The sequence below is a fragment of the Camelus bactrianus genome, chromosome 3 (genome assembly GCF_048773025.1).
Source record: "Camelus bactrianus isolate YW-2024 breed Bactrian camel chromosome 3, ASM4877302v1, whole genome shotgun sequence".
Taxonomy (NCBI): Eukaryota; Metazoa; Chordata; class Mammalia; order Artiodactyla; family Camelidae; genus Camelus; species Camelus bactrianus.
Genome location: NC_133541.1, coordinates 113,508,613 through 113,531,995, shown reverse-complemented (window position 1 = coordinate 113,531,995; position 23,383 = coordinate 113,508,613). Strand labels below are relative to the sequence as shown.

General features: G+C 48.4%; 1 protein-coding gene across 2 annotated transcripts in view; it reads left to right on the top strand.

Moving 5' to 3' along the window:
* The window catches only part of ADAM19 (ADAM metallopeptidase domain 19), an 81,521-nt gene that overhangs the window by 29,071 nt on the left and 29,067 nt on the right, over positions 1-23,383 (top strand). Inside the window, exons 4-8 of one of the 2 annotated variants that reach the window (XM_010970049.3) lie at positions 2,109-2,187; positions 7,263-7,339; positions 15,720-15,912; positions 16,583-16,648; positions 21,182-21,253. In XM_010970049.3, the coding sequence (XP_010968351.1) occupies positions 2,109-2,187; positions 7,263-7,339; positions 15,720-15,912; positions 16,583-16,648; positions 21,182-21,253 (487 nt within the window). Of the gene's footprint in view, positions 1-2,108; positions 2,188-7,262; positions 7,340-15,719; positions 15,913-16,582; positions 16,649-21,181; positions 21,254-23,383 lie in introns of those variants that run through there. The other variant, XM_045506692.2, reaches the window with a different exon arrangement.

Sequence of the window (23,383 nt, the reverse complement as noted above, 5' to 3'; positions counted from 1 at the left end):
GAAGGAAATAGGTAAATTCCGCTGCTTTCTCTGGGTTCTTCTATCATAATCCCTGTTGAAAGCAATCATGATAATCACTAACCTTTTGTGGGCTCCACTATGAGCCAGGCCTGGTTTTAAGCTCTTTTTGTGCAGTATGTCATCTTACTCTGATGACAGCCCTGTCTAGTAGGGATGTTATCCTTGTTTTTGCAGAAGAGGAAACAAAGGTTCAGAGAGGTTAAAGTAACTCACTCCTGGCCATAGAGACAGCAGATGTCAGAGCTGGAACTGAAAGCTAGTCTCTCGGACTCCAGCCCGTGCTCTGCTGAAGAATGCGCTTGTTCATTCGCTCGCTCATTCATTCAATAATTAGTGAAGTCATTCTTTTATTGAGTAAACATTAAGCATTGATACATACTGGTGAACAAAACAGCTTGGCCTCTGTCCTCATGGGGCTTACAGTTTATCTCCCTCAGATAAACGGGTGACGCCTCCCTTGGATCCTTGGCTGGTTAGAAGCTGAGGAGAAAGAGAAAGGGAGGAAGAATCTGGCAAGTTAGCTACTGACCCAGAGTTCCATGTGATTAGAGTTTCTCTGCACAAGCTGGGTTTTCTGCTTTGCTTTATTTTTGCATCTCCCTGTTGTGTTTCTTCTTGTCTAAGGCTGGATGTTGCAGGGTTTCACATAGCACAAGAGGCTTTTGCCTTCTGCACTCTGGGTCGAAGAGAATCTGAGAGTCAGGAGTCCTGGCATGTAGAGCTGGAAGTGACTCTGGAGACCCTCTCTTGTGGGAAATGTCACCTCTTCCAAAACCAGGGTGGTCCCTGCAGATTCCTTTGGTTTTCCGTGCTGGCCTCAGCTTGTATTTTCTTTCTTTTTTTAAAAGTGGTTTCAAATTAGGTTTTCAGTTTTCAAAATAAATATACGATCATTATTTTTTTTAATCAACTAATTTTTTAGAAATGTGCAACTTACACTGTGAACATCTCTGTAACCTCCTGAGATGAGCTCCGTTAACGACGGGCGCTTCCTTCTCCCACTGCTTGTCAATGCAGGCACTAGGGTGCATGCTGCTGTTACTTCTTCATTAAAAGGGATTTAATAAATGCGTACTTTCCTGAAATGTACTGTCTTTATCTAATTCCCTTTTAGACATCTTTCCATATTGATAGATATAGATCCACTTAATTCTTTGTATTTTTGTTAGACTCCAATTTTTAATGGTGCCTTCCATTAGACACTTTTTTGCCTTCTGACCTCGACCTTCTTCAGATTCATTCTGCTTTTAATGGGGCTGAGCTAGCTGAAGCATCCATTTGGCTCTTTTATTTCTGTTTTAACTTTTAGAGAAATTCTAAAAGCCTTATTTGGGATCACCTTGCCTTTGGTGAGGAATTTTTAACCTCAACTTCAAGAGGTCTGTGGCAAGAGAGAAACAAATGTCCAATTTTAGAAAAGGAAAAAAAAATATATTGATAGGGTAACACACAGAACTACCAGGTCTCAGGTAATCTGGACCACTAGGTCTCAGAAAAGATGGACAAAGGCGGCTCCCGGAATCCACACAGCAGGAACAAAGGCACAGATGAATAGCGCCCATCTGTTAAGTCCTTGCAACATTACTCCATTGCTTGCATCATGGGCCACCCTTGGCCAGGGCCAGGTAGGACACCTTGATTGACAATCTCACCAAAACATGCAAATAGGGAAGAAGGATTCCCTTAAAGAGAAACTGGTGTGCTGATACCAACAGTTGGTGGAGGCACTGGGAAAAATAATCAATCAAGGTACACCATAGGATCCATAGACCCTGGGAAATTCTGTGAATGTGTTTACACATGTATTTTCCCAGGACCCAGAAAAAGTTCAGATCACTGCTTTGGTGGTCACCTCCATCTGGTTGTGTCTGAGTTAACGGATGGTCCCAATGAATGCAAAATTGATAACAAACTTCATCCTGTTTTCCTTTTTGTTCCTTAAGCCCTTCCATAAGACTTCCCAATTCCTTCTGTGTGGAGATGCTTAGGGTAATTCTACCAGGTTCAGTTCGAATCACTGACTGCTGTTCCCAGGAGGGTGAAGTCCAACATCTAAAGAGACAAATGTCTGTTTTTATACTTTTCAGGCACCTTTTTGCTCCAGCCTACACAGAAACCCACTATACTCCAAGTGGCAACCCTCAAACCACCACCCTGAAATCCGAGGTAAGTTCAGGTCAGCAAATATTAGCAAGTAGCTGCCCTACCCAGACTCACCCCTATACGGTGAGGAGATGCCTGATGGAGACCATCCCTCCCTTGAAGGAACTGTTTCCCCTGACCGAAGGCCAAGGGAGTGAGCAGGAAAAGCAAAGTATGAGTTTATTGTTTCATAAGTGCACCCTCTCCTTTCTGGCTACAACGGTGAAACAAACAGAATATTTTCATTAATTGCATCTGATTAAAATTGATACAAATCATTGTGAAACATACATTTTCTCTGCATTATGTCAATTACCTACGTATTAATGAGAGTTTAAGGAAAAGAAATAATTTACCAGGTCAAGCGTTTGTTTCTTTTTCGTATGGATGTGTCAGGCTTTGCAGTCTGCCTTTTTACTGTGATTCCAGGCTCTGAAGGTTTTCTTATTTTGCTGCTATTTTCACATTGGATGTTTTTCCCCTCAAAGTTGAGTTTGGATATTTGCACAAAGATGTGTCATTTAAAAGACAGCCTTTCAGTTTTAGTCTTTTAGTTTGCTTCCTCACACCAGCGGTGAACATTTGGTCACTGGTGGACATTTACCTAAGGTCACGAAGCACACGCATCTCACGGTTTGCTAGCTTTTCCTGCAGGGGACCGGTTAGAATTTGTAGGATCAACAAGGTGGTTCTTGACCAGGGGTGACTTTGGTTTAAATCATTTCTTTTCCTTAAAGTTTTGTTGGTAACTGACATAGAGCAAAGAAAATTTGCTTCACGATGATTTATACTGATTTATCTATTCATCTATCTATCTAAGTATAAGAATAGAAAGGACTTTATTAGGTCTTGCTGCCATAGACAGCAGCAGGCCACACAGACGAGAGGTGTCTGTGTGAGCACCGAGGGCCGGTTGTTGGGTGTTTTATAAGGTCGGGTCACAAGGTGCCTGATTGGCTTGTGCACGAGTCTCTGATTGGTTGTAGGTGAGGTAAGAGGTTTAGGGTCTGCAAAGGGCAGTGGGGTTTGATTCTGATAAGATGGGCATTACCTGGGGCTATTAGTTCGTTAGGGGAAACACGCCCAATAAATAATGTACTTTATCTGAGAGCCCAGAAACGGGGGTCGTTGGACTTTGAAGGACGTCAGTGGGCCCAGCTTTCCCTCCTGACAGAGTGGCAGTGACAGATCTTTGGAATGGGGGCAAAGGTCTCTTCTTCCGTATCTACTTTCTGTGGAACTGATTTATACCGACTTAAATCAGATGCAGTTACCCTAAAATATTCTATTTCTTTCTTTGACTATTTTAACCAACAAAGGAGGGGACCAATGTGTGGAGGCAGTTTGGATTGTCATGACGGAGAGGTGGATGCTGCTGGTGGGTGGGGGCATCTGGTGGGTAGGGGACAGGGAAACTGCTAACTGTACTACAATGCGCAGGACAGCCCTCCACAACAGATTGTTACTCGGCCTCAAATGTCGGTAGTGCCCAAGGCGCGAAATTCTGGATTAGAGTGATCCTTCTCAGACTCTGTGCCAAAGAGCTGGGGTGAAGAAGAAGGGAAGAGGGAGTCCGGCCAGAGGAGGAGCAGTGTCTTTTGCCTTTGGGGCAGGACACGATGGACTTTTGTGGCGTGCACGTCTGGGAGGTGTGGTGTGTGGGACGCAGGACAGGCTCCTCTGCCTCAGTGCTCCTCCCGCAGCTTCCCCTAGAAACTGAGATGCCCACATGAGATCCCCCGCTCTTTAAAATATCCCCACCAGAGTGTGAATGTCTAGAAGATAGTGACAGCCACTGTCAGCCCTTAAGAGCACAGGGGAGTTTACCAGATCGCCCTTGATGAGGAGAGGGACACAGGGCAGATAAATTTCAATAGATGTAAGAAGTCTTTAGTAATTGGGTAGCTGAGGGGCTGCACTGGATTGTTGGATGTGAAAATCAGTGCTGCCTTCTTCACCAGGACCTTCCTGGATGAGGAGGGAGTCAGGCAGTGTGGCCAGTGCCTGTGACGAGCAAGGAGGCTGTGTGTCTTCTCATCTCTGGGGAGGCTGTCCAGCAGAGGTACCACACCTTCTTCAAAGCTCCTTGGTCAAAACATCTTCCTTCCTGGAGACTTCTCTGCCTCCAGGGAGGTAGGATGGGGACAGGCATGCCTCGAAAGCCCCTTGCCACTATGTCCTCATAAAGCACCCTCCTCAGGGTTTGGCTCTTGCACGTCTGTACCCAGAGCTGCAGAGTGGGTCTCGGTGCACAAGTTTGCCATGAGCTCACGCTTCCTGCTACGAAAGCCCCCTTAGGCTGGCCCCCTCCGGCCGAGAAGCTGAAATGGAATGTGATGACTTCATGGCTGCTCTGTTCGTTTACTTGTTCTTTGTGCTCTCAGGATTAGGCCCAGACATTGTACGGGCCTTTGAGAAACAGCAGAGGAAGAGAACTTCCCCTCCCTCCCAGAGGTCTTGTTGACCCTAGCATGGCACGACTCACTGTCATCTTCCATCCCACGCTGCTGGGCCCTTGCAAAGCCTCCACCCAGCCTGTGAGGCTTCCAGTCAGCTTTCTTATTTGGGAGCTGAAGAACCAAAGAGAAATGGGATGGAATAAACCATTTAGCTGTGCTTGGCCAAAACGTTGAGGACCACAATCTGCTACCAAACTTGGCCTGGGGTGGTGGGAGTTCTGGGAACCTTATCAAATTCATCGAGCCCTGATCTAGGTCAGGTCACTGGGGGAATGGTCTGTGGGTGTGTTCCAGTAGAAAGAGTTGCAGTTTGGGGTCCAAAGCCAGGGTTTTCATCTTGGCTTTAATTAGCTGTGTGACCCGAAAAACCCTTTCAACCACACTAGTGTTGAGTTTCCTCATCTGAAAATTGGATTTGCTAAGATCTGACTCTCGGGGCTATGGAAGGGTAAAATGAGTCACTGCTTTTATGGGAATTTATAAACATCTCTTCCAACACCACATTTTACAGATGAGAAGATTGAGAGGAGAAGAGAAAAAGGAACGTGCTCAAGTTGAGATAACCAGTGAGCGGCAAGGCTTAGACTAGCTCTTCAGCCTCCGCTGGTCTCTTCTGACCTATTTGGGAAGCAGTTTGTAGGAATGTGTCCCTTGTTATCACCCATATTAGAGCTTTGACAAATTAAGTTCCATGCCCTTTGCTGGGTCTGCTTTTGCTAAGAGAGGCAGAGCTTGGAGCCTGAAATCAGGCTGCTGGGGTTTGAATCTCCACTTTGCTGTGTGGCGCTGTGAATGACTTAAAACTTCTCCAGCTTATAGTGTCCTCTTTTAAAAGATGGGGATAATAGTATCTACCTCAGAAGGCTGTGATCAGAATTAAAGAGAAAGAAAATCCATGTAAGTTGTTTTATCCAGTGGCGAGAGCTGGATAGAGGTCAACCCTTCTTGTTAGTAGCAGTAAGTGGCAGGCATCACTATCACATGCAGGGAAGTGTGTGAGAGTCCTTTGTAAATTTAAAGCATGCTACACTATATTCATGCCTAGAGCTGGGCAGGAGGTGGAACCGGGGAATACAGATGATGGGTTAGCTGTCTCCTGGGTCACATGCCTGCCTGCTGGGACCAAGGAACAACCGCATGCGATCGTGGTCCTGGTGATGGACCTCTCAGACTGCTGTTACGTAGGCAAATGCCAGGGATTCCTGATTGGCCCTGCTCAGGCCCACGATGTTGGTGGGGAAAGAAAAAGCTTCTGAAACTACACAGTTTATATCCTTCTTAAGACCGTCTTAAGAATCTGGTTCTGCCCTGGGGAGTTCACCTTCTCTCCTGACCAGTTTATCTTTTTTGACCTATTTGGGAAGAAGCTTGTAGGAATGTGTCCCTTGTCGTCACCCGTCGTGTGCTGGGGACAGCCCCGGTTTGTGCCCGTCTGTCCGGTTCAGCTCTTGATCACTCTCAGCAGGGTCCCGGTTTGCCTCATAAATTCTCTGGCTGCCCTGCTTATAAGACACTCCACTGGCGTCTTGAGCATTTATTTCAAGCCACTCTTCATACTTCGTAATTATCTTTGTATCTTTGAATGGCTTTTTGATTAAGACTGGCTCTCACGAGACCGTGAGTCCCACAGAGGCCGGAGCTGTGTGACTGCTCACAGCTGTGTCCCGGGGCCCAGCCCCGGCCTGACACTTAGTCGTGCACAACAGCTCTTTGCACCACGGAGGAATCCAGCCAGGTAGGGGGGCCAGATGGCCATGAGACTCACTGACTAGGGAGCAGCGTCAGGCCTGCAAGCGTCCATGGGCCCAGGTGCCGAATCAAGTCTGCTGCAGGTGCCCAGGATTCAGGGAAGGCAAGGGAGAGGGGTGGACCTGTTTCCTGGGGCTGCTGCAACACAGTAGCACAAACTTGGAGGTTGAAAACAACAGAGCCGTGTTCTCTCACAGTTCTGGAGGCTGGAAGTCTGAAGTCAAGGTGTCGGCAGGGCCATGCTCCCTCGGTAGTCTCTAGGGGAGGATCCTTCCTTGCCTCTTCCAGTTTCTAGCGGCTCCGAGCCAGCCTGGTGCTCCTTGGCGTCCAGGTTCATCACTCTGATCTCTGCCTCCATCTTCCAATGGCCTTCTTCTTTGTGTATGTGTCTGTGCCCTCTCTTCATAAGGATGCTAGTCCGGTGTCACCTCATCTTAGTTTAATTACATCTGCAAAAACCCTAATCCAAATAAGATCACATTCTGAGGTTCTGGGTGGACGTGAATTTTGGGGGGACGCTGTTCAGCCTTACAGGGGGTCGGAGAGGTGGCGCAAGTGGAGAGACGGGCTTTTCAGAAGGCATTGTCTCCGTGGCCAGCATCATGTCATGGAAAGAGATCTGAAATCCTGGGCTCTCCAGCTAGCAGGGAGACCTTCAGCAAGTCTCTGCTCTTCTGAGCCTCAGCTCAGAAGTTCAGTGGGGAGGACGGCATTCGCCCCGTCCCACCTCCCAGGACTATTATGAGGCTCAAAGAAAATGGTGGCTTGGAAAGCTCTTTGCAGACTGTAAGGTTAGGGTAGGTGAATAATCATCCCTGATTTTTATGAGACAGTGACACTGACATGCTTGTCAGTATCCTGTGGTCTGACTACCCACCTTCTCCTTGCTAGGATGACTGCTTTTACCACGGGACAGTGAGGAAGGCAGAACAGTCCAGCGTCTCACTCAGCACCTGCCGGGGAATGAGGTAAGAGTCCCTCACAGGCTAGGGGGCACCTGGCACTCTCCCCGGGAATGGAAATTTTAGGGTGAGCAGGGCTGGCCTTGGGCACGGAACTTGAGAAGCCGTCCATTGAGAATGTATGCAAGCCAGCTCTGAGAAGGGTTGAGCTTGGGAGTTACAAGGGAAATAAGAATATAAACATCATCATCATCATCGTCATCCACAGGTTCACTGGGACTGAAGGTACTCTTGCCTGAGAAACTTGAGGTTTTACTGTTATTTAGGTATGGTGAAGCCCACAGAGTGGGAGACAGCTGCCACTGAAAAGAGAGTTTATTTTACTTAAGATCCCAAGAGGAAGGGGCATGCCATGTGGGATGCAGGGCGAATGGGGTGCAGGGAAGCACGGGGTCATTCAGGAGGCAGAGGGGAAGGCGGAATGTGGCCAAGAGTCTTTATTGTGGTTTCTGTGGGAAGGAACTGGCAAGGCAGGGCACACAGGCTTAGTTTGTATTAGCTAGTTCGAATAATTTCAGTGGGAACTAGGGCGTGGGGCTGTCTGTCCCTAGCTGTGTGGTGCTCGGCCCTGGGGTGAACAGGCAGGGGATGGTGGCCCAAGAGTGAGAGCCTCGCTGGAAAGACATGTTACATTCACTGGTGAGTTACTCTCTCTAGGAACTGGCTAACCCTGGGGGCAGGGGCAGGGCCCCAGATATCAAGGCATCAGGATTTAGGTTAAAAGACATGGCTCGCACACTTGAAATTGATGAGTTTGCACATTTATTCCCACTTCTTCTTTGCTCTTCTCTGGCAGAAGTGCTTATAGGTGGCAAAAAGGGAAGTGGGCAGCTAGTGAAAAGAGAGCAGGAAGAGAAAGGAGAAGCAAGGATAATCTTCAGGACAGAAAATGAACCAAAAAGTTCCAACCAGATGGCTTGTTGGGAAAAGAGTGGCTTTGTTCTCTGAGCCAGACGAGCTGGATTTGAGCTAGTAGCAGCTGACCAGCTTGGTAACCTAGGGCCTCGACGGTCTCATTCGTAAAATGTGGATAAGGGAAATATTTATCTGTAGTGTCGTGAGGATGGCACGTCCTGATAGAAGTCTGATGTTTAGAACTGGCTAGTACATACAAGCACTCAGTCACCTCCCAGAGCCTTGCCTCCTGGGTGGGGCTCGCAGAAGGGTGCCGTCAACATCCCCTGGGAGCTTGTTCAGAATGCAGTATCTTAGGTCCACCCAGACCTACTGGATCATAACCTGCATTCTACCAAGATCCCCAGGAGATTTGTGTGCACGTTAGTTTACACCCGAGAATATGTGTTCCCTAAGAATAAGCGTTACATCTCAAATATATGTTTGTCTCCTCCAGCCTCCTCCAGTGCTTTGCATATAGAGGGATCAATACATGTATGTTGAAATAATAAATATCATTTATTTAGACTCTTCCTGCTCTCCTCTCCTTTTGGAAAAGAGATGGTGATCTGAAAAACCTGGATTCTAATTGCCTGGGTCTTAATTGCCTATACCATGTTGTACCTAAACCCGGCATGTTGATAAACTAGCTCTATGAAAACAGAAAGAAAAACAAAACCGTGATTTGTAGTATCTGCCAATATGCTGGTAAGAATATTCCCACCATGACCAATTCAGAGCTATCAACATGATGCCACTGAAGGCAGCACTGGGACGATGCACGCGCGATTGGCCCTCCTGAGCCAGTAGGAGGTGGTTCCCCTGTGTACCCTTCCTCTCTGTTGACTGATTTATTCAATGATCGTTTCTTTCATTCGGTAAATTGATACTGAGTGTCTACTCTATGTGGTGCCCTACACAGGTGGAAGGAAGACAGGCATATGAAAATCATTTCCTGAACCCTTAGTTTCTCATCTGTAAAATGGGCATGAATGATGGACAGGGCAGAGGTCAAGTGCTGTGTTAACTCTACAGCACTCAGATGGGATTATTACCATCTAATAACAGTGACACTATGCTAAGGCTCACCCAGGCTCGCCTGCCAATGCAAGGCCCGTTATGCTGCCAGTCAGCATTTTGCATTATGCTGCTGAGCAGCATTCTGTTTATAAATTAGGCCGTGTCTCCTCTGTAAGACTTCATGGGAGTCAGCTGGAGGGAGTTAGGCAGGAAACAAGCTTTGGCTGGGAGGCCATAACAGGGGCCCCAAATCCCCGCTCAAGTGACCTGATTAAGCCCAGCCAAATGGCCTCCCAGTGGTGTTTACAGGCCCAGCCACTGCCACCTGCAGTCTGCAAGTAAACAACGTCTGTCCCAAGGAGGAGGAAAGGGAACATGCAGGTGTGCCTTGCTTCTCCCCGCCTCTTCCTCTGTCCCCTTGTGTGGAGCGGTGGGAGCTTGGCTTGGCCTCTTGTAAATCATTCCCGCAGCCGTGCCGACAGGGGGAAACCGTGTGAGCCATCCATGTGTTTCTGTTTTGCATGCTTCCCCCGGTGAGGTCCACCCGCGTTATTTCCCAGGCTTCTCGCTACATACCTTAAGAAACCAAGGGTGTCTGTGGGCCTGACTGATTTAAGAGCTGGAGACGCATGCCAGATGGCTGGACTCGGGCCCTGGAGAGGGCGCAGCTGCAGCAGCCTTCAAACCCCTGTAACGCTCCGCCTGCCCCCCACCGAGGCTCATAACGTGGTGCTGCAATGGAAAATCTCCATAGCGATTATGCTTCTCTCCTGGAAACACGCGCTTCGTGGCTGGAGAGAGTAGGTAGGATTTATACCAAGTCGGGTCTTCAGACTGATGATACAAGTGCAGAGGAATTCAGTGTCCAGATCGTTGCTGGCCGCCTCTTTTCTTCAAAGCAGTTCTTCAGGGCTAATTTAATTGAAGAAGTAGAACATGATCATAGTAAAAATAAATTCAAATAACACAAGAGTGTACAATGAAAGAGATCTCTTCCTTGCCCTGGATTTCCAGAATCCCCTCTCCCCAGAGGCAGCCATTGTTACCAGTTTCCTGTGTATCCTTTTAGAAATATTCCTTCCAGAAAGGATCATGGATATGTAATATAATACCTTATAATCTTGTTTGGGCCATTGAGTAGCAGCTATGAATACTTGTGAACTACATCAATAAAAAGATGCGGTGCACCAGTTCTCAGGCGTGTTCAGTGTCCACAGTCCCCAAGCCTGTCTCTGACGGGCTCATCTTCTAAATGTCTTGCACGACGTCTTGCACGCACAAGTGCTTTGCAAATTAGTGCGAAGTGTAAGTGTCAAGAGCAACGGTTGTCTGTGAGGACACCTGGACACTGGGTTGAGGTGTCCTCGACTGAACCTGTGGGATTTGGCAGACATTGTGTGCGTGCGTGTGCGTGTGTGTGTGTGTGTCTCCCCAGCTCACTGGCTATTAACTGGAGAGGTATTGATTGCAGTAAAAACATTTTTCAACCTGATTGGCCAGTTTATTTGTAAAGAAAATGCTTACTAAAAATTACTGTCACATAACGTAGTATGCTAAACATTCAAATGATACAAGAGCATCAGGCTAAAAGAAGTGAAAATTCTTTATCCCGTCCCACCCTTTCAATCTCATTCCCCATCTGTAATCACTCTGCATAATTGAACTACGTAATTGTGTGTGTGTTACGATTTTTTAATCCAAATGAGATTACTTTATACATGGTATCATTCTGTAAGTTTTTCCCAATTTAACATTATGCCTTCCTTGGCACACATAGATCTATCTCGTTCTTTTAATGGCTGCATAGTACATCTTATGTACTAATGTCTGGCAAGTTTGATTACATAGAAAGTCTTTCAAAGACAGACAATAGATCATTGGTAGTGATCTATGTGATGCATCACTCTTACATTATAGCAGATCTGTCCTCAAAACTCTGGGGCTCCCACTCACTGTGGTTATATCTGACCCTGGTCTCTGGACTCAGACTCTGCAGGAGAGAGGGAGAGAGAGAATATGAGATTGAGGGGGACCACAGGAGGACGTGTACAAACGTGTACATGATGGCCTGGAAGGAGCTCACAATTTAGAGTCCAGGGACCTGAGTTTTGGACGGAGCCCCACACCTCCTGGCTGTGGGGTCTCTGAGCTCTCCTCTCCCTGTTTCATTTCATTTCCTCCTTGTCTTTGCCGTGGCTAGTTTGCTACCTCCCATGGGCCTCACTTAGGTCTGCAGATGATGCCCACCGTGCAGGAGGCTGCTGAGTCCTGGGTAGGGGGCTGAGGGTGGTGTAGGGCCCCACGCATGAATAATAAGCAGAGGGGGCAGAGCTTCCTGGAGGTGGGTGCCTGGGACAGAAGGAGGTGGCTCATATACATGCGGCCAGTCCATACCTGTCTGCTCCTTTGCCAGGGGTGGTGTGGTCCTTTCCCCTTTGAATACTTGACCTTCCTCTGCAGAACAGATAAGAAATGCTACCTCTGTGTCAAGCACAGAGTAAACCCTCACAGGGCAGCACCGTTAAGTTGTGCCAGGTGTAGATTCCGGAGTCAGACAATTCCTGACTTAAAACCTGACAGGTTGCTTCAATTCTCTAGCATCAGTTTTCTCACCTGTAAAATGGGAATAACAATCGTAACATCATTGCATCATTGGTGGATTTACATTAGGTGTTGAGTGCAACCTCCTTGAGATTGGGGACTTTTTTTTTTTGGATCATGCTGCATCCTCAGTGCCTAGAACAATTCTGGATACACTGGGTTCTCAATACATATGTGTTGAATGGCTACTGAATAAGATGACTTGTACTCTGCCTGGTGCATAACACACGCTCAGGGACTGTGAGTTATCCTTTTAGAATTATACCTGATTGTTAGTAAATGGTGCGTATTACTTCAGTCAGCTATCACAGCAGCCCTGTGAGAGGCGCAGCTGTGCTGAGCAACTTACCACAGAGCTAACAGATAGCAGAGCCAGAATTTGAATCCAGGTGTGTCCCACTCCCAGCCCATGCTCACGCTTGTGCCTTGCCACCCCATCCCAGAGGGACCACATCGCCCGCTCTTCACCCCTCCCTGTGCTGCCTTTGAAGCTCCCTGTAACTCCTTCTCGCCTGGATGCGGACTGAGGGGAAAGGGAAGAAGGGTGACAGAGTGATTACCTCTCAGGGCAGCTCTGGATGTAGTGATGTAAGCTGTGTCCCCTGGGGTTTAGCTGTTGCCTGGGCTTTAGCTGTTCCCAGGAAGCAGTTCTTGCCTAGTTCTTTGAAGGATGCATTTGAGTCCTGCAGTCATTCAGGGGTTAAACCTGCTGCCTGCCCGGCCTGCCCTGCCAGGGCTCCTCTGTACAATTTCATTTGTGTCAAGTGCTCGACAATGAGGAATAGGACGGAGAGCGGAACAGAGAATAGCGTGTGAGGTCCTGGCCACCGGCCTCCTGGGCCCCCCTCCCCGGCGCCTGGCTAAGCTCTGCCAGTCCTTACGTTTAACAAATTAGATCAACTGAGATGCTCAGAAGGAGAAATGACTGGTGGATGCTCAGTGGAGGGCAGCTAGCAGAACTAGGCGGTGCTGACAGGGGTGGGCCCTGGGAGCTAGATTCTCACAAATCTCCCCAGTCTCAAAGCTGGGGCCCCCTGCAGAGTGCTGGGGCTTGTGCCAGCCTCTCCCCCATCCCCGGGCAGTCGGGAGGGTTGCAGCTGTGACACAGGCGGGTGACCAGGGGCCATGGACAGGGAGGGGAGCGGAGCGGTGCAGAGTCCTGTTGCTGGAAGGACCTCAGTGTCCTGAGCCTGTGTTTCTCAAATTATAATCTGCTCACTCCCGAAAGCAGAACTGTTTGGGGCTCTGTGAAAAGAGAGGCCCCCGCCAGAGCCTGGACTCCAAGTCAAAGCTCCTGCCGGCAGCTGTACAGGGGTTTCTCTGGGACGTGTTCACAATGCAGATGCTCAGGCCGACAGAGCCTCAGTCTCCTCTGCTGGGCCTGGACACCTGCACTTTTAATACACCCCGTGGACTCTTCTAATGGGAACTCAGATCCTAAGATCTCTGACCCACAGGTTTGGAACTCACTGATAGAGGCAGATAACGCAGAGGTTAAGGGCATGGGGTCCAGAGTCTGCCAGACCTCAAATCTTTGGCCCCAGAATACCCATGAGAGCTTGTTATTTAATCTCTCGGGGGCTCAGTTTCCTCCTCTATAAAATGGGACCCGTGATGGTGCTTGGTAGCACTGATGTGAGACTGAAATAGGGACGACGATTGTAAGCACAGTGCCTGGCATATGGTTAACTCTCAAAAAATAGTGTCTGAAAATGAAAAGTAAACCGCCTGCCTCCTCTGTCTTCTTATCTCCCAGCTGGTGTCCTAACGTCAGACGGGCCAGCTGGGTATCGCCCAGGCACACCTCAGAGGAGAGTTGCTGGCGCTTGTCACTTACAGCCACCATGATTACTGTTCACTGTGCACCAAAATTCTGTGTGGTCTCTGTCCTATTCGGCTTCCAGACTTATTCAAGTGATGCTCAGTCAACGACGCTGGAACTTTCACCCATCCCTGTGCGGAACTTTCCACTGGGTGTTACCTCCATAGCCACAGCACACACACGCAAAACCATCAGCTGGTTAGTGGTCACGCCCTCTGTTTCCAATGTTTGTGGCCATTAGGGGAAACTGAGGTGATGGGAGGGGCCTTGGTCAGCCGAGATGAGAAGATAGCTTGGGAACAGGATGCCCGCAGCAGCTCTGCCCACTGCCCTTTCCTGTCTGGACTCAGGAGAGGATGTGACCCTTGCTCTTTGCTCCACTCCCACCCCCAGCTGTTGAGGGAGCACCTTGGGTGTCCCCGCAGGGGCTGGTCTGGGACTGCTGCGTCAGCCTGGGCGAGGCAGCCGGGAAGTCGTCAGGCTCCCGGGTACCAGAATGAGGTCAACCAGGGATGGATTCCAGGAAGGGCTGCTGCTTATCAGAGCTTGGCGCTGTCTCTCCTGAGAGCATCACAGACTCTTCCCAAAAGGCAAAACCTGGGCGGGGATCCCGAGAGGCTACCGGTGGGGATGGAAGCCGAGACAGCCAAAGATGAGGTCCGGCCAGTTTGGAGTGGCAGAGACGGACCCTTAGACACTTCCCCTTTTGAATTCTCTGGATGGATGAGGCCGGAGGTTTTGGAGCATGTGAGATGCTGTGGGGCCCCTGGGACTCACTGCAGGGATCTTCCTTCCCTAGGGCCCTGAGTACATTCCCTCGCTCTAGTTTTCATCTCACTGTATCAAGGATGGCAAATCCCCACTACATGGGCCTCTGCTCACCCTTCCATTGATTATTTGTGATAGTGACTGATGGTACGTCCTGGCCGTCTCTCTCACCAAGTCCAGATGAAACACCCAGAAGCCTCACTGAGGCAGCACCCCAGGCAGCTGCTTCCAATCCATCAGTGTTAAGGGTGGTGAAAGCTTTTCGCTTTCTCTGTTACATACTGTAGTGATTTATGCCGATGTTCTGACTCTGAGTTCCATGAGGGCAGGCATCTTGTCTGTCTTACTCAGTACTCCACCCTCAGCAACTAGCGTAGCACCTTACACGTGGCAGGTGCTCAGGAAATATTTGTGGAATGAATGACTGTCTGTCCCCCAATGGGCTGTGAATGACTCAAGGACAGGAATGATGTCTAGATTACATCTAATACAGAGTAAGGGCTCAGCGAGTGAAAGAACATAATGGATGCTGCCCATCTCTATTCTGAGTTCAAGGCCAGTATCTGTAACCAGAGAACAGAGTCACCCGTCCTTGGCTGTGGGTGTCATTTCACCCGGAAACCGCTGGTTGACATGGGGAAGCTGGGGCTGGTGGGAATGCTGTCGGTGACGTCTCCAGCTTTGGTTTCCGAGAACTAAGACACTTGTCTTTCCATTTAATCATCCCAAGAATCCTGCAGAATTAGTAAATTATCATTTGCTTTTGCACGTGGGGAGACTGAGGCTTGGGGTGATTTAAGAGATTTTTGGAGAGTGTTTGACAGTTTACTTTTGGAGCTAAGACTAGAACTTGGGTCTCCTTACTCCCAGGCCAGCGTTCTTTCTCCAGTCTCCACACTGTCTTTTTCTCAATCTGTAAAGTTTTGACCTCTGATTTGTCGTATGCCATGTTGGGGTTTGGGAAGCTTTTTGGAATCCTGGTCCTACTGTCCTTTATAAGTATTGACTGTCCCGGTCCAGCCCTTTGAGAACCTTGAGCTTCTCTGTGGTAAGTTTAAGGTTTTATGCCCTGAGACTGTGCACTGCATCTATCATACACGAGTGTTTCTCTGGAGAGGAAGTGTGAATTTGCATCAGATTCTCACCAAGGAGTGCGTGACCTCATAATCAGATTAAGAAGCAATGATCAAAGCCATTTTGCATATGGGGAAACTGAGGCCTGAGCAAAGGGCTCTTCCAGGACCATAATCTTTGACCAGAGGTTCTATTTCTTATCGACAGAGGACTGATTATGGTGAGCAGTAACCTCAGCTATGTCATCGAGCCCCTCCCTGACAGCGGGGGCCACCACCTTATTTACAGATCTGAACATCTCAAGCTGCCCCCTGGGAACTGTGGGTTCAAGCACTCCAAGCCCACTGCCAGGGACTGGGCCCTTCAGTTTACGAACCAGACCAAGAAACAACCTCGCAGGGTGAGTTTCTCAGTGCAGGAGCCAGCCCGGGGATAGGCTTGTCCCCTCTGAGGACCCTTAGCTTGGATCCAGGAGTATTTCTAAATGAAAGGGAGAGGGCTAAGAAAGAGGAAATCACTTTTTTCTTTTAATCTAAGTCGCTGTTGAGTGTGAGATACCCTTGTATTCAACAGAATAACTGCTTTGGGGGGGAACATCACTGCATTTAAAATAATCTGAGATGCTGATTCCAGAAACTTTGAAATGTGAGGAAAAATATGCCTCCGTTTTTGGCATAACCACTTAGCCACATGCACAAAATGCTTGTATCTCTTTATACCCAAAATAGAGGTACATGGTTTAAATGCCTTTTGGGAACTTGATTGTCAGCATGTTCCCTCACAGTGTGTTGCCTCTGTTCTGGCTGTACCAGGCAGCTAGTTCATTATTTTTTGAGAATAAAGGACTGGAGCCAGTGTCCCAGAGCAGCCTCCAGCGGTAACCAGGATGGCGGGAACCAGGTATAGTGAGGGCGACTGCGGCTGCAGGCAGAAGTACCCCTAGTGCCCACGCCCCGGTCCAGCAAGGAGGCCCACGGCTTATTCACCAGCAACATCTCTTAGCAGTTTTTTTGAAATGAGACCAAGTTCACCATTTCTGTGGCTCTGATCTGTTTCTATCTCTTTCTTAGATGAAAAGGGAAGATTTACACTCCATGAAGTATGTGGAGCTTTATCTCGTGGCTGATTATGCAGAGGTAAGGGGTAGGCAGTGGGGGTTTTAGCAGAAAAACTACACTTTTGATAGCTCCCATTCCAGCCTTCAAACAGCTTTGCGGAAATGCTGAAGCCTTCATCTTTTTTCCGGTTTGTCATGTGATTTTGACCTTACTTCTGACCAAAGGCTCTTTTTGCTATTTTAAACTTAGTTGGGGGGAAAAAAAACAAAGGAAAAAGTCTCTTCTAGCTCAATACATTAATCAGATAGAAAGTCAGGACAAATAATGTTATTTGGATTAACATTTCTTAGGCTGGGTCTGAAGACCCTTAGCTTTTGGTACTTATTCTCAGGGAGTCCGTGAGTTCACTATAGAAATTTAAAAAAAGGTTTTTTTGGCAAAGATAGAAGTGTATTCACCTGATTGATAATTTTCTTGCCAATGTATGGGTCTATTTGTATAATCATGTTAATCCCAGATGAGAACCTAAGCCATGGTTCCCAAAATGTGGTCCCCAGACCGGCAGCATGAGCAGCACCCAGGAACTGGGGGCTCTGGCTGCACCCCAGATGTGCTGAATCCCAAACCGTGGGCCTGGGGTCCTGCAATTCATTTTAACAAGCCCTCTGTGAGATTCTGATGCACAGGTGGGCTTGAGAACAACTGACCTAAAGGAATAGCTGTTTGGCCTTTAATTCCATATTCTTCAAATTAGGTTCTTGTCAGCCTTGGCTTCTGAGATTTGATGAATACTCACCTCTCTCACTCTTTCATTTCATTTTTCATGGATTTCTTGATTATCATGTGCTCAGCACAGTGCTTGGCCCCAGGAGACAGAGACAGACCTGTCCCCGCATCACAGAGTTTACAACAGCAGCACAAACACTCTAGTTCCAAGTGTGATGACAGCTAAGATGGTTTGTTGTAGAGGATTAGGGTGCAGGTAATGAGGGATCCAGCGTGGTTTTGGGAATTGGAGAAAGCTTCTCTGAGATTGTGGTGATGAAGCTGACTCGTGAAGAATGGGTTCAGGCCCCGGAGCCCACATCTGCCTAAACTAGCCGTAGTTTACCTCCAGTTCTCACTTACCTAGTGAGTCAGCCATCTATCTAAGTGCACCTTCCTGGCATGGAAGGTCATGATGAGCTGAGTGCTCCCCACATTCTAACACTGCACCTCGCTGGGGCTCCCTAATTAGGACAGAACTCATCACAGCTCCTGTCAGCCTCACACCAGCTCCCCCAGAGGCCTCATTCTCAGGCAGCTCTACCTAGTCCTCGATCCCAAAGCACAGATCCCGGAGGCAGTGCGGGGTAGCAAAAGAGACACTAGACTTCATGTCTGTGAGGGCAGGGAGTTGTTAACTGGGCAGAGAAGTGGAGGTGCAGGCACTCCAGGCCCAGGGAACATTGTGTTCTGCTTTGAGAGGAGTTTTGCTTTTTAATGGACATCAGTATTGGTTTTTCCAGCAGTCTTTTTTTCTCTCTTGTTTTCTTTTCCAAAGACTGATCTGTGAGTAGGATGGGGGGAGCAGTATGAGGAGCAAAATACAAAGCTGAATTTTTTAAAAATTTATTTATTTTATCTTTAATTTTTTAAAATTTTGTTGGTGGAGAGGTAATTAGGTTTGTTTATTTACGTCTAGCGGAGGTGCTGGGGATTGAACCCAGGACCCCATGCATGCTAGGCATGCAATCTACCACTGAGCTATACCCTCCCCAAAAAGCTGATTTATAAGCCCAGGCTCTGTGGTCATGGGAGGTGCTGATGGCGCTGGCCCCTGCCCGACAGAACTGCCATAATAGGAGGGTTGCTGGGAGAAAGCTGAGCTCCTCTGACTACATCCTTAAGCTTTGCATCTAAGATCATTTAATACACGGTCTTGAACCATTTTTTTTAAAGCCACAGAATTCTTTGTTCAGATGAAAGCTCCTGGACCTCGGGAGTTAAGCATATGGAAACAGGTCTGCTCTAATGTAAATGTGGAAGGATCCTCCCCCTCGGCCCTGCACGCTTCCCAGAGGAATCCTGGTGCGGGGTTTTAAAACCCACTGGGTGTGAGTCTGGGAGCTGGAGAAGTAGGGGCAGGGCAGGGTTTGGTCATCTTCAGTCTCCTGACCTCCAGAGTCACAGCAAACCCCAAAGAGGAAAAGTGTCTGCCCAGGGTGCCTCCAGGACTGTGGTGTCGCCTAGAGCCATCTTCCGGAGGAGAGAGCCTGCAGCAGGGCGTGATTTAAGCAGCTCAGTGGATGGTGCACAGGGAGCCTGCTCACTTCTCGGGGTCCTGGGCTTTGAATGATTCACGACAGGGGTTGGGTAGGGGATGTAACAGCCAGGCTGAGCTCACAGGTGCACAAATCCCCACCTTCTCACCACCTCTTCCCCCTCTCCCTCTTCACATGGCCTCTCATCCTCCACAGGCAGAAATGTATTCCTGACAATTAATTAATCTGGGAGGATGGGAAGACAGGGAAGGGGAGGGCTGCCTTATCTGTGATTTACAGCCTAGTGCTGAGACCCGCCAGGCTCTGCCTCTGGGCTGTGAAGTCCCAGCAGGCAGCGGAGATATGGAGAGTGCTTGCTGCCTGGAGAGAAGGGGTTTCAGCAGGAAAAATGACCAAGCAGCTCCCTAGGCCTGGGTGGGAGCCCCTGGGGTGGTTCTTAGCTTATTAGTTCCTCAGGTGAAACGGGAAATTCAGTCACGGGAATGGCAGGATGGAATGTTGGAGGAGGAGACAGGATGGCTGTGAAAGCAGGTATGCAAAGGGCTTTTGTGGTACAGATAGAAGGTGGGGTAGTTGGGAAAGACCAGGTAATGCACTGTGTCACCCTGGAAGGTGAAAGGGTGAGACACTCTTTTCTTTACACCAGGAGAGGAGAGAAGAAGAAAGGAGTAAATGAGTGGTATCAACTAGCCCATGGCCAAATCCAGCCCACCCCGTGCTTTTGTGAATAAAGTTTTATCCATGCCTACTGCTGCTTGCGTTGTCCGTGGCTTCTCTTGAGTGGTTGTGGAAGAGACAGTATTTTTGCAAAGTAAAATATTTACAATCTGGCCATTTACAGAAAAATGTTGCTGACTCCTGCCTGAGGTGCTCCCGGACAGTACTTGATGCACTCCTTAAACTATGGTGGTATTATCAGGCAGTAGTTTGAAGATAAGATTTGAAAGACAATGAAACCTGACTCTGATTGTTCTAATAAATACTCACTAAATGCTATGACACTTCCTGTGCCGTGAGGGGAATTTAGAAATGGGTTGACTCTGTAAGGAGAAACTCAAGGATGGAGACCTTGGAAAGCTCTCAGTCACAGGGCCTTACATTGAACTGAACGCTGTAGAAAGCAAAGGTGAACGTGAGATGATTACGGTTCTGACGAGTCGCAGCACCTGGGAAGCCCAGGAAGGTCCACAAGCAGCGGGAGAAAAGGAAACAGTGGGTTTCTCCCCTGGGTCATGGCTGAGACCCATCCCCATCCGGACACATATTCCCACGGTGTTTCATTTGGCTGTTCTTTTTGTCTCTTTCCTGGATATTCTTGTGGGATGCGATGGAGGAAGGGCGTGGAGGTTTAGACTGAAGTAACATATAGCGTGTACCCAAGGTAAATCCTATAGGTACCCAGATTCTATGTAACTACGGCAGCGTTTGGGCCACACCCATCATTTTCAAATTTAGATTACATTTTATCCTTCTGCTGTGGAACGTTCCTTCATCGCTGCAGCTGAAAGAGATCTACCCTTTTGAAGCAGGCACGATCAACGTGAGGCTGCCTACCTAGATGTGCTCCTCCTGGCACTCACTGCAGACCTTTCTAATCCAGCTCAGCACTCTTTCCTGCCGAGCCCCTTGCAGTCTCAGAATCCTTCTCCCTGTAGAAGGCACTGCTGGTTGATGAGAGCGGCGGGCCAGGTGAAGCCTGCTTGCTGAGGTCTTACATAGTCCTCATCGCCAGCCCCCATTCTGTGATATTCACGCGGCCTCGCATTGCCGTTCTTTCTGTGCAGGTTTTCTCAGCCGATTTCAATCGCAGACTCATTAAATGTAGAATCTGCCATTGTCATCGTTTCTGGTTAGCTCTCTGTTTTGACTGAAGGTCCTGCAGGCTAGGACCAGGACCTCACACTTTGGGTCCCGCCTAGTGACATTGCAGGCATTCAGTTGACTGATCACAGTTGGGAGATCCCTGTGATGGGGGCTCTGTGCTGAGTGATAACCAAGGTAAGGATTGGACCAGTCCCTCTTCTAAGCCCCAGTGGGGAGTTTGGGGGAGGCCTTGTAATTAGGAGGATAGGAGAACAAGGTTGATGTCAAGGGCTGGAAGAAGACAGTTCAGTTCACTACGCAGCGATTGCATGGCTGCTCTGTGCCTGCCACTGAGCTAGCAGTCGCTGATACCAGGTTCTGCCTTCCCCGAGCTGACACTGTGTTTTTTGGGGAGAAAGTTATATAAAAATAACTACTTATGGAAGAAAATGAAAACGAATTCAAAGACAAGTAGTGGGGCACACAAGGGAGGGGTCCTGGGAAGGGTTCTGGGGTCTCACCTACTTCTGCTTGCCCTGTTTAGTTTCAGAAGAATCGACGGGACCAGGACGCCACAAAACACAAGCTCATGGAGGTCGCCAATTACGTTGATAAGGTGAGACCAGGTGTGTACTTGTGGGAAAGGTGCCGGCGCCTTAGAGGAGCTCACACCTGACTTGCCTCTGGCTGGATTGGCCGCCTCACTGCTTCTGGGAGGCAGGCAGTGCTGAAGAGGCTCGGTGGTCACGACAAGGCTGTCAGCGACATGGACTTAACCAAGTAACTTGGCTTGTTTGGGTTGCTGTTTTGTTTTGAATTTACGAAATAGAGGCGTTGGCCTAAATCAATGGCTTCTGATTATTTTTGTTTTTCTGGTGGACTCTTTTTTCCAATGTCTAATATAAAAGCCTGGTGAAAAACAGACTCCTCTAAGCTGAAGCAGGGGTGAGGACTCAGAGTGCTGTCCTCTGACCCCTGTCCCTCACCCCTGCCTTAAAAGTTGAGGAATGGGTTGTTTGGGGCCAGTCTGTACAGTCTCCATCTGTTAAGACCGTTCTAACATTATTTGGCTTTGTCTTTTAGAAAAGCCGTGCAGGTGGTTAACTTTGCCAGGTCAGTCTCTTTTAAACATGCTCTTAGGAAATCCCCAGATTCTTGAATTTTACTGGAATAGGCTGGTCTGGGACTTGGAAATACTTTGTCTTTATGCTAGAGAACAAAATGCAGTAGAACAGGTAACTGAGAGTAACAGTAGCTTCTTGATAGACTAGTAGTAAATAGTTTTTAAAAAGTAGATTATAATGTATGGGGGATCTCAAATCTCTTTGAGAAGCTGATCACATTTATTGTACAATTTCAGGGCACTCAAAAAACTTCTGAAGCCTGTTAGGGATCCCCAGTCTAAAGGGGAAATCATTTTTTTCCTAAACACTAGAGGATCAGGAAGAGATCTCAAATATTTTTTAGGGATTTACAAGCAAATCTGGTAGTGTTCTGAAGTCACTGGATGGACCGGTCTATGCCCTGTGTTTTCGTTCTGCCCTAGATGACTCTGGAAACGCCGGCCAGTGACAGGCGAAAGTCAAACCCTGGCATTTCCTGGAAGGAAGGACCCCAGGGACACAGTCCAGTCCTCTCTCTGGCCCTTGACTCACTCAGCAATAACACCTAAATGATCGCACAACCCAAACACGCAACATCTGGGAAAACAAGAAAAGCTCGTTTCCCTGGGGGTACACGGGAGGCAGCCTGTTATCACCCACGTGTCGTCTATTGTTCTGGAGCCCCTGCAGGTGGGAGACTTGGCTGGGTCTCCCCTCTGTGCACTCTGCAGCTGGTCTGGATGATAGAACCAGGGGTGCTGGTGAGAAGTGGAAAGAGAGAAACATTAGCAAACCCCAGCCCTTACTGGTAGCCCCCAGCCTTGCAGGCTGGTCTCTTCTGTGAAGCAGTCTTGGTTCTCTCGTCTCCAGCTGAGCTTAGTCGCTCCCAGCTGGGGTGAGGGAAGGCAACCCCGCTTCTCTGAGGCACGCTGACCCAGCTCCTTGAACTGAACTATTACTGAACGAACTGCACTGATTTGCTGAATCAGGAACCCAATCCAAAATGTGTTTTTCTTAACTGTGAAAAAGTCAAGTTTTAGTCCTCCAAAATCTCCCTAGTGAATGAAGCAAGTTCAAATTGGGATCCAAACCCTTTATTTTCTGGAATGACTGACCTGGCACAAAAAAGGAAAATCAAAATTTCCATTGAAATCAACCGATACTCTGCTGAATCCAGAGCCCGCTTACACCCCAGATTCTTGGGGGCAAGTTGATTCTCTGGATGTGTAAATACGGCAGCCCTCGAGCAGTGTCGGGTCGTGAGCCGGCTCCAAGGTCTGATGATCCGGGCCCTAATCCTGACTCCACCATCTTCCAGCTGAGACTCGGGCAAGTTACTGAACTTCTCTAAGCCTCATGCTTAATGCGTACGAAGTGCTTGACAAACATTGGTGCTACGATTGTTATTTTTACCTGGGGCAGTACCTGCCACTTTTGGATTAAGACAGCATCTCTTGCTTACACGACTGAGGTTTACCTGCAACTTCTTTTTTTAAGTTACTGCCCCTGTGTTCTCCAGGGTAGGCAAAGAATTCCTTGTCCCTAGGCCTTCCAGTACCTCCCTCAGGATGCCCCATCTTCTGAGAAATGTGACTAGCAACACCCGTTCCCTCCCCGCGTTGGAGGCATGCAGAGAAGAGAAA